Source organism: Canis aureus, chromosome 35 (assembly GCF_053574225.1).
Source record: "Canis aureus isolate CA01 chromosome 35, VMU_Caureus_v.1.0, whole genome shotgun sequence".
Taxonomy (NCBI): Eukaryota; Metazoa; Chordata; class Mammalia; order Carnivora; family Canidae; genus Canis; species Canis aureus.
The window spans coordinates 8,271,610-8,289,818 of record NC_135645.1 but is presented as its reverse complement, the minus strand read 5'-3'; the positions used below and the strand labels follow the sequence as shown (position 1 = coordinate 8,289,818).

Genomic DNA, 18,209 nt, shown 5'->3' with positions numbered 1-18,209 from the left:
TAGATATATTAAAACAAAAAAAAAAGGTCTAGCACCCTAAAGCTTTCCCAGTTCAGAAAATGTTCCGTCGGCCTTGCTCACACTTACCAGCATTAAAGTGATGATACACCTCATGGCCATGTGCCATCAGGAGCCTGAAGATGTACAGTACTAGTACTGTGGATTGTATTTTCAATTTTTATTGAAATTTGTCCTTTGCCCACAGTCGGGTTTCTTTTCAGCCTGGCCCAATCTCTTTCAGTTCCTGGGCTTGAAGGCCTGTGCTAATCTGTATCAGACATCAAGGCAGATAATTGAAGGGATGACTCTGAGGGGGAGAGGGGAAGGGGAAAGTCCCCTCAATCTGTCCCACTTCATTAGGAAAGAATTTCTAGGTGATGAAATTTGTGAAATGTTCCAATTGTAAAAGGGAGGAAGATGAAGATGGTCCAGGTCTGAGAGGAAGGTATGGCAAAGGGCTCAGAAGTAAGAGAACAAAAGGGTTCTAAAGTTAACCACTTTGGATCATAGGGACCATGCACAGAAATGACTGATAAGGGGACATAATGAGAGGAATACTCACAGAGAACTCAATTAGGGACAGTTTTCATTAAATATGGAAAAAGCAGGGAAACATTCATTAGCAAGTTTAGGAAAAATAATAAAAAATGCAAGCAAAGAAAATTACTAGAACAAATTTACATTTATTAGAAAGGAAAGATGAGAGAAGCAAATTTTAGCTGCCTGAGTGTGAGATGATTAGCTAGCAACCATTAAGCTGTGGCAATGAAGAAAAGATGAATTTTACAATCTTCCAAAGAGAATTAAAAATATATCATGACTCTGTCAATCTGGGCAAAGGGTTAAGACTGAAAGAAAACTCCACTATTACAGCCTGGGAAACAAATTATACACTCCAGGGTAACCGGGCAGCTGAAAGGTAGGAGGCATTTAAGGAGGGACTGGGGATGGTGGTGGGAATGAGTTAATGTCCCCTGTGTTCAGTTTAGAGTGATGACAAGCATCCATGTAGACAAAAAACAAAAAATTAATGTTCAAAGCCAAGAACAAGAATGACATACAAAGCAAATAAACATGATCAGCAGCATGTAGAAAGGTGTTATATGGTTTTACCCTTTAGGCTACTCACATGTGCTGTGGAGCATTGCTGTAGGACCCATGTTCGAGCTTCTGCCACTTGCCCAGGTGAGCAGCTGATTTATGTAGCAAATCACAGTACTTGGACGGCAGCAGTTGTGTGGTGAGCATGACAAAAGCATTGATCCACACCATAATGAGGTGCTCACATGACCAGCGCATGTCATAGTACTGGGTACTCTGGAAGAAATCAGAAGAGAGAGAAATGATCCATGCACTGTTAAGCAAGAAGGTAGGGGTGGGTGCGTGTACATACGCCCTGCAGACAAATGCCACACTGAGTCACACATGCATGGGTTGTCCTGCTGTCCGTGCAGAAAGTTCAAGAGCAGAGTCCTCCAAAATCCTTCAACCTGACTTTCTGGCTGTATGAATTAGGTTGGGAGGGAGAGGCAATTATATTTTAAGTGCTTCCTTTCTAGAAGAGGTGAGTGCCCTCTGTAAATGACCACTCCGGCTGCAGATGTGCTTCTCAATAGGTGAAGAAAGGGCACTAAAATGTCCCAAAAGATTTTGGGCCCAAGTGACATCCAGACCACTTCTCTCTTCTACTGAAGTAAATTGAAATTTAGATAAAGGTTAGATTAAATTCAAGGAAACTCCTGATTAACCATGTTAAGACCAACCACGGTAGGCTGAATTTTATTAAAACCTCAATCCTCTTAAGCTACTACATACTGATTCTATCATAAACACAAATTTTATTTTCCCCGGAAACTGGAAAAAAAATTAAAAAAAAAAAAAAACTTTAAAAAAGAAAAAAAGAGGGACCACCACGGGTGCATCACATATATGGAAATACCTATCCGCCAACCAGGAGCGGTATTAGTGCACTCCGGATGCAGCCGAACTCCACCATCCAGGCTGCCAAAGGGGAGACAGAAAAAAGGGGGATTAAATAAGAAATACCCAGTTTATGTCATTCACACACAAATCCAGGAAGCACATAAAAGTAACCACTTACCTTCACAAAACACAGGGGGAGAAATGCAACATAGTAGGCACTGAAGAGGGAGTTGAAGAGAACTTCCTTGATTCTGTGGTTGAAATCTGCTTTCAGACATTCAACTTCATTGCGAATAAGGTCTGGAGATAGGGGGCAGCTGTGGGTGGGGATGGGCGTGGCATTATTAAACTGTTCTTTTAGAGACTCCAGCAATAGGGAGAGAAAGTCTTTGGATTTGGCCAAGCCACCCACAGTTGAGGCACTTTCTTCTACAGCCTGCTGCTGAACCATATAGTTATAGTCTGTGAGAAGAAGATGAGCTCTACTATCTTGGTGAAAACAGCAGAGAGGAACATAAACGCCAAACCTGCAGAAAACAGTAAACGTGATAATGAGACCACAGACGTCACCATAGATCAAATCTGGTAACTATATTAGTAAAATAGTCATTCACCAGAATGAACATAATATAAACAGGGACTCTGCTGACGGTAAATTCATTATTGGGGAAGTTCTTTAATTTCTTCTCACAAAGGCAATACATGTTCACCGTAGAATAACAGAAGACTATACAAAATCACAGTGACAAAACAAAAAACATGTAAAAACAATCGCTTTTAGAATTTTTACAACTGGGTGCACAGACTTCATACTTGTATACATTTGGCCTCATAGAGTATAAACTGTTTTGTATCTTTGAGTGTGTGTTTATGTATGGGTACCTATTTTGAGCATTTTTTCACGTCATTAAATATTTTTTCTACAACAATTTTTTTAAAATACTAGTAGTCTCATACAGATGTACCATAATTTACCTGTTTCTTGTTGGAAACCAGCGGTTTCTTACTTTGCATTACCATATGAATGCATGGATAAAGCACTTTCCTACATGATCTTTGTGTCATCTGGTAATTTTCAAATGGCATGCCCTTCACCTCAAATTTCCCCTTCTTAATGAGGGGTTCCTCTGCCTCCCCACTACATCACCCACCTCAATTCTACAGGCACTCCTAGTTCCCTTCCCCCTGCCTAGTTATTTTTCTTCACAGATCTTACCACTTCATATATTTTACATGTCTATCAGGTTTTTTATTTGGGTGGGGTTTTTTGGTCTATCTTCCCCTTACTACATTGCAGGTTCAGTGTGCCAGAGATTTGGGTCCGCTTAATTCACTGCTATATCCTTGATGTCTAGAATAGTGGCTGAAACCTAGTCGGTACTAAGCAAATATTTGATATATTAATGAAAACAATTCTAGAAGTACCTTAAATAAATTTCTATAAGTAGAATAACTTGGTTAAAGGACTGAATATTTTTGAGACTTTTCATAACTTCTGATAGTTATTTCAACCTCGGTTCCTTAAAGCTTTTCAAAATACTTTTCCCCAGTCCTCATAAGCAATGTCCACATTGTGACTTACATATTGTAAATAAAACGGTCATTTTGCAGGCATAAATTCAGGTATGAAAAATAGCAAATACAGGCAGCCCCGGTGGCGCAGCGGTTTAGCGCCGCCTGCAGCCTAGGGTGTGATCCTGGAGACCCTGGATCAAGTCCCACGTCAGGCTCTCTGCATGGTGCCTGCTTCTCCCTCTGCCTGTGTCTCTGCCTCTCTCTCTGTGTGTCTCTATGAATAAATAAATAAATAATCTTTAAAAAAAATTTAAAGAAAAATAGCAAATACAAAGATATCCTATTTAGTAATATATTTTAGACAAATATTAACAAATTCACCTGTTCACAGTTTTCTATAGAGGGAGAAAGAATGAGCTTGTTATAAAGTAAGAGAATGGGTAGCAGCTCTGGGACCCACTGTGAATGTACCATGGAGTAGTAGTGTGGGAGGGAGTAAATGCAGAGGCAACAGGCAGAGTTCACACACGTGCAAAACTGTGAAGGCCAGAGAAACCTGTCACTGTTGCTGAAACAAAAACTACACATGTAGAGGTGAGACAAGAGGCTAGGGTGTGTGGCAGGTTGCAATAATGGCCCCATTTCTTAACTCTTCCTGTAGTCTTACTGCACAGCCCTCGCTCTGTGTATGAAGTGACCTTGCCTTATCCCCACAATGGGCTCAACAATGTGACCTGTTCTGGCCCATGGACCTGTTGGCCCACCATGAAACATGATGTGATCAGAAGCTTGAAATGGGCTTGCACACTGGGGCTTGCTCTCATGCCATTCGATCAATTTCATGTGTCCATGCCTAGCCTGCTAGAGCATGAGAGACACGTAGAGCAGAGCTGACTTGTCCTAGTTACTTAAACTGATAGTCAGTCAATCCCACAAGTGTGACTGAACCCAGCTAAGACCAGGAGAGCTTCCTGACTTCCGACTGAATCCAATGCATGCAAGTAAGTACATACTGTGGTATGCTACCATGGTTTTGCAGTTGTTTATTACAGCATTATATGGCAATGGACAACTGATATAGGGTACAATGAGAGAAACTAGAAAGGCAGTATAGTATCGAAGGCTTAGACTTTGGAGGGCTCTGTAAGATGAAGAGGGTAAAGGAAACGATTCATTAAAGAATTTTAAAGACGGTTAGTAACATGATCCAACTTCCATTTTGAAAATCATTACAGTTACAATGGAAAATGGAAAGGAGGGCAAGAATGGATCGCCAGAAAACCAGACAGAGGTTTAGAACATAATAGCAGAGGTTACAGAGAGCAGTAGATAGATTCAAGATAAACCTAAGAGCAACAACCATTAGTCATTGGACTAAACTACCCCAAACTAGGGATCCCTGGGTGGCGCAGCAGTTTGGCGCCTGCCTTTGGCCAGGGCGCGATCCTGGAGACCCGGGATCGAATCCCACGTCGGGCTCCCGGTACATGGAGCCTGCTTCTCCCTCTGCCTGTGTCTCTGCCTCTCTCTCTCTCTCTGTGACTATCATAAATAAAAAAAATAAAAAAAAAAAGAACTTTAAAAAAAAAAAAAGCAAAACAAAAAAAAACTACCCCAAACTGAGAAGCTAGCTGAGAATCAAATTAAAAAAAAAAAAAAAAAAAAAGCAGAAAAGAATCCCTTTTTTAACCTATGAACAAACAAGAAAATAAAAATGTAGTTATTGTCATTGTCTAATATGTTAAATTTCTCACACTTTTTAAAATTTAAGTTATTAGACTTTTAAAAAGTGAAGGCAAATATATTTAAACATAAAATCTGTTTAAATTATATGTTTATTTCATTGTTTTACAAGAGTGTGGAGAGCCTTCAAAAATAAGTTTCTTTATATTCCTAAATCGAAATGGAAAAGTTTACTAGCCATTTTGATATGGTAATCCTTTTAAACCTGGCCAAAATATTCCTTGATGTATCCATAATTAGCCCTTCAAATCAAATACAGTTAAACCTAACTGATTCAACCAGCTGTTGCTGAGAAACAGAATAATGACATCATCTGAAATCAAAGCAGTTAAAATATTAATCTAGAAATACAGAAACTGATGTAAAATATATACACCTTATAAGAAATATGAATCATGAAAAATGATGTTTATAATATAGAGTTAATCTTGTAGGAAAAAGGGTAATACTAATGAACTAGGTTGATGACTGCCTTAAACAGTATAATTGGAAAAACAAATAGTAGTATAATTAGAACTATTGTAGCACAACCAATAGACTCTTCCTGCCATCTCTGCCCATATAATCTCTGATTAGACCTTGATTTTATGCTATGTAACTACCCATTTAAATCCGTGCTTACATTTCAGCACTCTAAATGGTTATCTAGGGGATCCCTCGGCAGTGCAGCGGTTTGGCGCCTGCCTTTGGCCCAGGGCGCGATCCTGGAGACCCGGTATCAAATCCCACGTCATGCTCCCGGTGCATGGAGCCTGCTTCTCCCTCTGCCTATGTCTCTGCCTCTCTCTCTCTCTCTCTTTCTCTCTCTGTGACTATCATAAATAAATAAAAATTTAAAAAAAATAAAAATAAAATAAATGGTTATCTAAAGCAATGAATCTCAAACCTGAGCTAGCAAGAATCATCTGGAGAGCCTGTTAAAAGACAAATTGCTGGGTTCTACCTTCTGGAGTTTTTGTTTCGGTAGATTTGAGGTAGATTCTGAGAATTTCTATTTCTAAAAAATTTCCAGGTGATGCTGATGCCGCTGTTCTGGGAACCACATTTTGAGAACTACTAATTAGAGTAATGGTGCTGATAAGAGCTCTAGAATCAAAAAGACCTGAGTCTTTCTCACTAACTGACCATAAGAAAGTTTTTTAGTCTCTTTATCTGTCTTTACCTGTGGCAAAGCCTGCTAATTGTCTGCCAATAGCCACCATTCTCCTGTTCTTCCACTGCAAAAGAATTTTTAGTTGAGATACAGCTGTTCTACTAAACACAAATTTCCAACCTCCCTTATAATCTATCCTGCTAGAGAGGGTGGAACAAGAAAGACAGCAGGAGCCTGGGTCCCAACACCACGGATCTAGCTGCCACAGCTATCCAAGACAATTTATACACATACTGTACAGAAGAGAGGAATAAACTTCTCAGTTATGTCTTTGGACATACTTTGTACTTTGGATAAAAGTACTTTGGATCTGTTACTTTGGATCTGTTATGTCAGACTAAATACACAGCCTCCTGGGTTATGGTGATGATTTCATGAGGTGATGCTTATAAACACCTAGCCCAGCACCTGGCACAGAACTTGTTGCTTAATAAATGGTAGCTATCCACTAATATCCAATGAAGAAAGTATTAGCCCAAGGTATACAAGTTAAACTATGCAGAATAGTTTAAAAGCCAGTAACAAGATACAACTATTCACTTATCAGCACGGCTAAAATTTAAAAAACAGAAAACATCAAATGCTGATAAAAATGTGGAGCAACCAGAATGCTTACAGAATTGATGAGAGGATAAAATGATACAACTTCTTTGCGAAAAAGTCTGGTAGATTTTTATAAAACTGAACATATTCCTTCTACCCTATGGCTTAGTAAGGCCTCTCCTAAGTATTTCTTTCAAGAGAATGAAAAGATTTCTTACAAAAAAGACATATAAGAAAGTGCCTAACCGTTTTATTTTTAGTAATAGCCCAAAACTGGAAACCCAGGTATTCAACAGAATAAATAAGTTTTAATATATTCATACAATGAAACATTACTGACACATGGAAGATTCTCAAAAGCAACAATTTTATCCCCACTTAGTTTTGAGACTCCTTGTTCACCCCATTCCTTCAAAATAAGGCAAGCGAATTCCCTAGATCACCTGACCTTTGAGGGTCTTATTCATGTATCATTAGTCTATCTAAGACATTTTTGTATCAGAAGACTTCAGTGCCTCATATATCTTATTAAGTAAATTTTGTTACATTCTGAATCACTGAAAACTGGTTATCTGCTTATGATTTATTCTATAAACTGGAATATTTGATCCCTACGCTCCTGACTATTCTGAATTCTCACACTGTGTGAGAGAAGCCTTACAACTAAAGTGTATATACTGTAGGGTTCTATTTATATGAAATGCTAGAACAGGCAAACTAATCTATGGTGGGAAAAATCAGGATAGTGATTATCTCTGGGGAGTGGAGGATGGGTTTGATTGGAAAGAGGCATGAAGGAACCTCTGGGATAATAGACCTCTGGGATAACAGTCATGTTGTACACTGGGATAGAGGTTTGACTTACAGGTATATACATTTATCGAGACTCAGCAAATACGCACCAGATTTATGAATTTGATTTTATGCATGAATCTTACCTCAAAAGAAAAACTGTAAACAAATATCAAATTCTAGTAATTGATATGCATATGCTGACATATTGTTTTTTTTTTTTAATTTTTATTTATTTATGATAGTCACAGAGAGAGAAAGAGAGAGAGGCAGAGACATAGGCAGAGGGAGAAGCAGGCTCCATGCACCGGGAGCCCGATGTGGGATTTGATCCCGGGTCTCCAGGATCGCGCCCTGGGCCAAAGGCAGGCGCCAAACCGCTGTGCCACCCAGGGATCCCTGCTGACATATTTTGGAGGAAGTTGAGGTCTGCAATTTAACTTTGAAATGTACCAAAAATAAGATGGACTGATGGATGGACAGAGGACTAGTTGGACAGTTATGTGCTGTGCAATTATAGTAAAATATTAATGGATGGAATCTAGGTGGGGTAACACAGGTGTGTGCTGAAAAATTCTTTCAATCTCATGTTTAAAATTTCCATCATAAAAAAAAATAATAAAATAAAATAATTTCCATCATAAAATGCTGGTCAAAAAAAAAGGACTTAAGCGCACAGGGCTTATTCCTGTTACGTGAACCCAAAGATCAAAGTAATCTGACCAAGAGTTAAGACTGGTGAGCCAGTTCATTGAACTAATTACCCATCATTTGTGCCAACATAGGCAGTATTTGCATGCTTTATTTGATAAAGAGCACCAATTAAATGCTCTCCATTGGTAGAATGGCCATACCTCTCAAGTTTCTTGGGACAGTCCTGGTTCATGTCTACTGTCCCAATTGTATCGTAGTATAAAAAATAATTATATGGTTACCCTACCCATGGGTTTTTCATATTTTCTGAGCTTTTGGTTTATATTTGAAGAATTTCATCTTCCTCACTTTTATACTATTGTTTGCTTGACCCAAATAATTTCCTTAAAAACTTACTAATAAAATGGTAAAACTTGAGTACTCACGGGTAGCCAAGGAAAAGTAGATTGAGGACTGAATGGCTTCGGAAGAGATTGACGAGGGTCCAACAAAGTACCCATCCACATAAAGTGAGTAGCACCAAGCGAGCTGATATCAGAACCATGTAGTGAATCATAGATGCTGCACCCGCCTTAGTGGCCTGAAAGTTTGGAAGCACCAAAAGGAATACACTTTAGAAACTGCTGTATTCAAAAGCAATGTGACTCAAGGAATCAGTAGATTTAGTAGAAATCTGCCCCAAGGGGGAGGAAAGAAGGAAAACTGCCCCATTTCATCTTATCTTACTCATTTTTAAAGATTCAGACTTCTCCAGGCAATTCATTGGTTCCTCCTTGCATTCCCACGGTGTCTCATACAGACCTCATTTAAGTTCTTAGGACATTGTCTAATTTTTTTACACATTGGGGCTTCTCAAAGTATGGTCCGTGAACCACATTCATCAGAATTACTCGGGCTGCTTACTGAACTTGCAAATTCCTACTGCCTGTCCTTACCAGATATAGGGAACAAAACTCTAAGTCAGGGCACCTATATTTTAATAATGCACCAGGTGGTAAAGATAGTGAACCATTAATTTATCTGACTTCAGACTAAACAGTAATAGCCTCAATAGTAGCAACATTGTTTCCATTTTCCTTGGAATCCTCCCCCCAATCTATTTGCCCAATTAATGTTTAATGAATTACTGAAGCTTCAAAAAATAATCAGATCTTCTCTTAAAAATTCTTATATAAATAAAAGCTCCTTTTCTGACTTTTGCAAACATGGAAATAATGGACAATCACTTCCGCTTCTTTATATCACAGCTATTCAAATATTTTCCCTTAACCACACATTTTAAAAACAGATTAAATATAGTAAGAAAGCGTACTTGTCTAAATGTGAAGCTCTGCAATGTTATTCTCTTTCGGAATGAACTAGGAAGAGAAGGAGCAAAATGCAGGGGAAAACGGCAGAATGCTACAACCTCAAAGCAGCGGTGTCCAAATACAAAGGGGAAAAAATTATGTGGGGTCGAGAGTAACGGGAGGGGGTAAGGAGCTTTTCAGGTCCTTCATCTTCATCTATCCATTTCTTAGTTTTCCCAATATACAATGCAGCATCTGTAACATATATGCGCTATGGTTCCTTATAAATGCAAAAAGCAGTTGAATTAATACCCTAAGCCTCAAACCATAGAGAAGGTTCAAACTAACCGTTCTCAGTAACAGGAGGGCAAAAATGCGTATCACTCCCCTGATACATGGTCTCACGACTATGTACCTTACATGTCAAAGCCTAAGGAAGGCATTTAAACTGCTAGGATTACTCTATTGCCTCCATTTTCAAAATTAAGAAGGCTGGGCTTCTGCCCAATGTCACCAGATAGCAGAACCTGAATGTATTTATCATTTCTGTCTTATTCCAGAGCCCAAGCTCCTAATTACTATGCTATGTATGACAGATACCGTATCAGGTCCTAGGGATACAGTAATAATCAAGACAAGTTAGAACTCTGTCTTTATGAGGCTGCCCAAGAAAGATAAATACTAAACTTATATTTACACAAATAATTATTTTTACAATTGTGGTAAGTGCTACAGGAAAAGGCTGTTAGGGAAAGCAAATAAAAAGAACCCAACCTAGGGAAGCTCCCTAGTTATTTTCTGAGGAAGGGATATTTTAGCTGAGATTAAAGAAGAAGCAAAAATGAGCTATGTAAGGAGTAGAAAAATATTCCTAATATGTTAACTGAGAAGTACAGTATATATGTAAATAAAAATTTATATACCAGCATACGGTCCTTTCAATAATGAGACTGTAATTAAATTTTTCTTTTTATTTTAGTGTATTCCAATTTTTTTCCAATAAAATGTACTACCTTCCTATTTAAAAGTTTTTTATTTTTTTTAAAGATTTTTATTTATTTATTCATTCGAGACACAGAGATGGAGAGAGAGAGGCAGAGATACAGGCAGAGGGAGAAGCAGGCTCCATGCAGGAGCCCGATGTGGGACTCGATCCCTGGTCTCCAGGATCAGGCCCTGGGCTGAAGGCGGCGCTAAACTGCTGAGCCACCCGGGCTGCCCTAAAAGTTTTTTTAAAAAGGGAGTTACCTCAGGTGGGTAGAAGAAGACTAGCTGAATAATTTTTTGGTCTTGTGGAGCAAGTCAAGAGGTAGAACTGGCCTGGAGGTGAACAGTCTTACCTAGTTGGAGGCATTCCGCACAGAATACTATTTAGCTTTCTGAATTAATTACCTCTAGCCTCTCTTTAAAAATGATTGGCCATTCTCACATAGGAATCCTTTCTGTGATATATAAGCTCTCCCCTGCCTCCCAAAGCAAAACATTTTAATTGAGGGAACGAAAGATGACTTATGATAGGTCTTACCACCTATTTAGCTTTTTTAGGAAGAGAATCACTATACAGCTCCTATTTTTAATTTCTGAGTGGGTAATATATTCACCAAAATATTGTGAATATACCTAGAGATAAATTTATTCATCTAAAAGCAAATGTATTTTGTTCCTTCTACCCACCTTCTTTTAAACCATTATATACTTTTTTTTTTTACTTAATATCTTACTGGTCAGTACATTTTCATTTTTTGTAATGGCTGCATGTTATTCCCTTATGTAGAGATCCCATAATTATTTAAACATTCTTTAATGCTTTCTCATGGACTTCAAGGCACAGATATAAGTCTTTGACCAAAAATCTATTTAAACTTAGCTTAAGTATTTTGTTCTTGGTAAGAATTACAGGTTTCTTTAAAAAACAGCTAATATACTACGTAAGGTCAGACAAAACTTGTTAAGCTACTATTAAGCCATAAGCAGAGGAAAACAATGGAATACATCAAGTTATAGCACTTGGAGCTCCAAGGTAGAAACCTCAGTTGTGAAGGATTTACACATTAGCTGGATATACTAATTTGACATACACACACACACACACACGTATCATTTCTAAGTAATTGAAGAGATGAAACAAAATCCTGCCTGTTTTCACAGGTAAAAACATAAAATTCCTCACTGAGTTCCTCTGAGCATCTATTTTCAGACCTAAATAACGAACCTAGGAGAAAAGATTTTAGATAGGCTTTCCCTTTGTGAAAAACAGGTAATCCTACCACCAGTGTTTTTCAGTTAACTTCAAATGGCTTTTAAGTAATGACTTAATGTTTGCTGTGCTTACAAGAAATAAGGTTCCTGAAAATCAGGGCTTACAGACACGAAAACTTTCAATGTAGGTCTTAGAAGGAAAAAAGTTGACTCTCAGTTATCTGTGATTACAGTAATTATTAATTTAAAATTATACACTGAATTATAAGATCCTAGATTAAAATTATTAGCCACTTCAGCTAAGTTAACATTTTTTTTTGTTTTTATCATTTATAGGGCGTAAGATAATAAAATTGTCAAAGAACACATTTACCTCCTCCAATGGAGTTTACAAATAAAGAATCTTACCAATGGACAATTCTATCAACAACATTAAATTTTTAAAAGATCATATTAACATTTCAAGTCTTCCCTTACTGCCCACTAAGATTCTAATCTTCGAGATTAGTTTTATGCAAATTTGGATGTTGTCGTTTTAAAATTCCAACTTTTAATAAACTCAAACAAATGACTCTTGCTAGCAACCCCACAAATGGTATAAATTTCAAGTAAATATTACCTTAAACAGTTTTAGATACAACTGTTCATTTATATGTAACTCTTCATATCAATAGTTACTTAAAATTCATTCTATTTTTACTTTATTAAAATTAGAAAAAAAATTTTTTTAATTTTTATTTATTTATGATAGCCACACACAGAGAGAGAGAGAGAGAGAGTGAGAGAGAGAGAGAGAGAGAGGGGCAGAGACATAGGCAGAAGGAGAAGCAGGCTCCATGCACCGGGAGCCCGACGTGGGACTCGATCCCGGGTCTCCAGGATCGCGCCCTGGGTCAAAGGCAGGCGCCAAACTGCTGCACCACCCAGGGATCCCCTAAAATTAGAAAAATTATACAGAACTTGGAAGCTAGAAATAAGCTCCTATTAAATGAAATTTCTAACAGTTCTCTTGAATTCTAGCACAATGAATTTTAAGTACATTGTGGGAAAATCTTTTTAAAAAAATCTAACACATGGGGCACGTGGGTGACTCAGTTGATTAAGCAGCTGCCTTGGGCTCAGGTCATGGTCTCAGGGTCCTGGGATTGCCAGAGTAGAGCTCCCCGCTCAACGTGGAGTCTCCTTGTGCTCCTGCCCCCTGCTCGTGCTCTTTCAAATAAATAAATAAAATCTTAAAAAAAAAGAAAGAAAGAAAGAAAAGAACCAGCACAACTCACACGGAAGTAGAAAAAATTTAATTTGTAATTGTTTTCAAATTATATTTGCGTACTTCACATATTCAGCTTGAATCCATTCTACTACTAACTCACTCCAGCTCCAAGTGATAAAAAATAGTGAATGAGCTGTTACCTCTGAGATGAGGGCCCATACCAGCCTCCTTGCAAGCATCACTGTGATGAATGCTGCCAGGTGGTAATCAATGAGATGAAAATTCTGTAAGAGAAACAAATCACTGCATCAGAAAGAAATATGTGTATTCAGCTAGAACTACTACATCAAGAGGTCTGGCCCTCAAAAGATCCTCCTTACATCACCTTACATGTACTGACCACAATAATTTGAGGTCGTAGAGAGATTACTTTCTACTTCTACCTAATTCTACTTCCCCTTTCATGAAAAATCGCTTTAACTTTTCATACACAATTTTAAACTATCTGGAATGTACTCCTCTCCTTTTTTTGAAAGTTTACTGTATTGAAAGGAAAAGACTGTAGCTTTGGGGTAAAAAGTGATAACCTGCACAATTATGGCAAGAACAATTTATTTAAGGGGTTCCTAGGTGGCTCAGTCAGTTAAGCATCTGCCTTCAGCTCAGGTCATGATCCTGAAGTCCTAGGATGGAACTGCATCGGGCTCCCTGCTCAGTGAGGAGTCTGTTTCTCCCTCTGCCCCCCTCCCTGCTCATGCGCTCTCTCTTTCTCTCTCTAACAAATAAAATTACATTTAAAAAAGAATAATTTATTTAAATGCAACATTTATAATGAGCGTCAAATTCAATGGATCAGATGGAACTCCCACTGTTCAGGAGTTCTTATTTTTGGTCTTTCTATGCAAGCTATGTTAATCTAATTGGGCATCTATTAACCTAACTGGCTGACATGTCAATTACTTTCTTAACTTGATTTAAAAACATGTCTTATATTTGCCCTTTTCTTCCTAAGAAATGATAGTATTACCTAGATGCTGTATGGTTCCTTCTAGTTCTAAGCCTATATAAATAACAAGTACAATGAAAAACCATCAGCAACAAACATAATTGGGATTATTTTCATTTTGATGGTCAAAAGGTCTGTTAAGTTTCCAGTGTCATTCTTTCAGAATCAAAAGCTGAATTTCTCAATTCATCAATAAGTATGTACTGGACACCCACAATGTATGCCACAATCTTCTTCTTGATACTGAGGATACAGTGATGAAGAATGACAGACAGGCTTCCTGCTCTCCTGGATCTTATTTTTTACTGTGGTGTGAGAGGAAAAGGGGATGGCAAGGATTACTGGTTGTTTCTTCTGCCATCATTGTTGAATTTAACTGGACACTGACTCCTTCTTAACAAAGGTTCATTTCCTTGCCTCCCTTGCAAAAACTACTTGTAGCTAAGACATGTGAGGGGAGATGATATATACAACGTTCAAGCCATGCCCTTAAAGGAAGGAGCTATCTTTCTCCTTTCCTCCTTCCTGCTGGCCAGATGTGCTGACAGTAAGTAGTTGGGGCAGCTATATCTTAGACCATGGTTTGGAAGAATCATGTTAGGAGTAGTAGAGCAATGGAAACACAGAGTTTCCATGCTGGCGTATCACTTAATAAGGAAATAAGGTTCTACTCTGTTTTAGCCATTCTATTACAGCAGCTAAAGCCATACTTTAATAAATGTGAGTGTAAGGCCAACGACAAGCAAACAAGCAAAAGCATTTTAGCTTGTTATAACCGCTGTCAAGAAATAAAATAGTGATAAATAATAACTGGGAAGGGAGTTGCAGAGCCAATTTAAACTGCTGGTTATGGAGGACACTTCTGAGACTGTGACATTTGGGCTGAGAGCTGAATGACAACAAAGTACCACTTATGACAAGATCTGAGAGCAGAGAGCCCCAGGTAGAGGCAAAATGAATCACAAAGGCCCAGGGCAGGAAAATATATGCCTGGTGTGTCTGAACATCACCAAGAGGGCTGGGATGAGGTAATGAGCAACAAAAGATTTAGTTTATATATATATATATTTTTACTAATGCAAAGTCATGGAAGTGTTTCATGCAAAGGATGCCAGTTTCTATTTTAAAACAATCACAATGACTGCTGGGTGGAAAACATACTGTAGCAGGGCAAGATCAGTTAGGAATTACTGCTTTTAATGCAGGTAAGAGATGATGACGGACTGAACAGATTGAACAGGGTCAGTAGCAAGGGCAATGGAGTGGCCAGATTTGGGATACATTTTAAAGGCCAAGTAGCCAGAATGTTAGAATGGCTTACCTCAGATCATTTCCTTTTGAACAATATTTATCCCCACTCAGCTTTGAGACTCCTTGTTCACCCCACTCCTCCAAAATAATGCAAGTGAATTCACTAGATCCCCTACCTAACCTTTTAGGGCCTTAGTTACGTATCACCAGTCTATCTAAGACATTTTTGTATCAAAAGATTTCAGTGCCTCATGTATCTTATGGTTAAATACATTTTGTTACATTCTAAATCACTAAAAACTGGTAATCTGCTTATGATTTACTCTATAAACCAGAATATCTAATTAATCACCCTACACTCCTGACTATTCTGAATAATTTGCTACACTACTTTCAGCTTTTATGTTTCTGAGGGTTAAGACTCATTCAGCTAATTGCTTGATGGCTACAATGATACTTTACATATTCAGGGGTCCATATTTTCTTTTTGATAATTATTAAGATCTTGAAATGGGAAAAGAAAAACCTAATATATAAATCTGAAAAATTTCTGAGACAGACACACATAGTAGAAGACTTAAAAGAGACAGACCACTAGTTGAGATTTAAGTCCCTTCTACAACATCGCAAGCAGGTAGCCATCTCCTATGTCACCTTCAATGACAGGAACTAGGTATCTGGCAGCCCATTCACCTTTGAAAAGCTCACTGATTCAGGCCCCTTTCAGACTGATGGGCTAAATTCTTATTTGCTATTCCACAGATGTTACTCTTAGTTTCACAATTAAACACTAAGGTTTGTGTGAGCTAAGACCATATGTGGCAGATAAGTGACCCAGTCCACAGGATAACCTGCTTCAAGTGTGACTTCCTCTATTGCACAGACCGGAAAACTAAAAACTACATTTCCAGACTTTCTTGCAACTGAAGTTCTAGATTTGACTTAGTTTCTGCCAACCGTAAGCATTACATAAAACCTGAATTCAGAACTGAGTGAAGTAGGGAGCAAGGTAGGGTAAAAGGCACCCATTTTTGATGGTATGAGTCAGAGCAAAGGAAGCATAATTCTGGACTCAGCAGCTCTAGCAGCAGCTTTCTGATTATAACAGGAGCACTGGCTCCCTTTGTTGCAAGGCAGCATTTGTAGGGGACTTTTAAAAGAACTGTCAGAAATAGTTGACTGAGAGAAGAGCTCTTTGATTAGCCTGAAAATTCAACAACTGAGACGTTTCCATGGAATGTCAAAGTGAAAACTGAATAATGAACTACCCAACAAGTATTATAGAGTAAATATAGACTAAATATAGGAAGTAGAAATAACAGTGAGAGTACTCACTTCATCACTATGCGATTTTGAGCCAGTTTTGGAATTTCTAGGTCTCCTATTTCTCATTTATAATATTGGAACCAAACAGTAGTATCTACCTGTTTTTAGGAGTAAATGAGATAATACTTGCAAAGAATAGTAAATCCTTTAATGAATGTTTGCCAATGCCTTTGTTAAGATAATAAGAAACTTACATATAGAGCTACACAGCTGGAAGAAGCCTTAAAAGTCATCTAATCCAACTTCTTCATTTTACAATACCATGACCAAAGAAGGATGAAATACAGGTCCTAAACTCATAAATTCATAATCCAGGAAAAAAGATTATAAAAAAAAAAAAGCACACAATATGGCACCGAATCACCTCAGTTCTTCTTCTTCTTTTTTTTTTTTAAAGGAACTCAAGTGAGAAAGTTTATTATTGTTTTTCAAGTGAGAAAGTTTATTAAACCAAAAAGTACACTCTTGATAGAATAGGTAAGCTCAAGAAAAAGAGCTGTGCCAAATCATTGTAATTCTTAAACTGAAATTCAGTTTAATTCTTAAACTGAAAAAGAGCTGTGCCAAATCATTGTAATTCTTAAACTGAAATTCTCTTTACTTGGTATTAAGTAGGTATATCATCAATATGGAAAGAAAATTCTTAATACTTAATTCCAGGAACAACCAAGTGATAAGATCATTTTTAAAAAACTGTTTATTCCGTTTCCATATTATTTTGAACATTTTGGTCCACATTTGATTCCTTTTTTTTTGTATATTTTTTTTATTGGAGTTCGATTTGCCAACATATAGTATAACACCCAGTGCTCATCCTATCAAGTGCCCCCCTTAGTGCTCATCACCCAGTCACCCTGTCCCCCCGCCCAACTCCCTCCATATTTGATTCCTATGTTCACCAGGCCAAGAAGTTTTCTAATCATTGATAAGCCCCCAAACACATACATAAACTATCTAGCACAACAGTCTTCTTTATCCTATAGTGTTATCTCCATCCGAATCTGCCACTGCCAACCATTTACCTATCAAGTAACCGGAGTAGCCTTACTCATTATTTTACATACCCATCTATAGGGAACATTCTCTGCGTCAAGATTATCTAACCTCTCCTAAATAAATGGAAAGAGGGTAGAAGAGACCTACAATATATTTTGAGGAACTTCAGCAAAGACAGGTAGTTCTTGTCTCGATTTTATTTTTTAACGGCCCAGTTTTATTCACGGTAACAAATCCTATGAAAGGATCATAGTTTCCAGTCTCCTTGCAGTTAGGAGTGGACATACGGGAATATGATGTGAGCCTGGCCACTAAGAACCTCTCCTTTATCCTTCTCTATGCCTTTCCCCTTTCCAGCTGAAAGAAGTGACCCACAGTCAACTTGGAGACCACATACGGGAAGACAGCAGAGTCTGCATCAGTCTGAGTCCACTGACTGACCACATGGAAGTGCTACTCCTGCAAATCAAACAACTGCCTCAGACTATTATGTGTGTGAAGTATTACACAATTTGGGGTTTATTTGTTACAGAAGCAACCATCATTAGGTAGTCATTAAAAGGGTAAACTTCCGGGGTGCCTGGGTGGCTCAGACAGTTAAGCATCTGC

General features: G+C 38.0%; 1 protein-coding gene across 6 annotated transcripts in view; it reads right to left on the bottom strand.

Moving 5' to 3' along the window:
* The window catches only part of TMEM39A (transmembrane protein 39A), a 37,276-nt gene that overhangs the window by 6,259 nt on the left and 12,808 nt on the right, over positions 1–18,209 (bottom strand). For 4 of the 6 annotated variants that reach the window (XM_077883794.1, XM_077883795.1, XM_077883793.1 and 1 more), the window contains 5 exons: positions 13,222–13,305; positions 8,749–8,903; positions 3,506–3,712; positions 2,102–2,450; positions 1,130–1,317 (listed from right to left, as the gene is read on the bottom strand). In XM_077883794.1, the coding sequence (XP_077739920.1) occupies positions 1,130–1,317; positions 2,102–2,450; positions 3,506–3,712; positions 8,749–8,903; positions 13,222–13,305 (983 nt within the window). Of the gene's footprint in view, positions 1–87; positions 269–1,129; positions 1,318–2,101; positions 2,451–3,505; positions 3,713–8,748; positions 8,904–13,221; positions 13,306–18,209 lie in introns of all 6 variants that reach the window. The other 2 variants (XR_013372193.1, XM_077883796.1) reach the window with 2 other exon arrangements.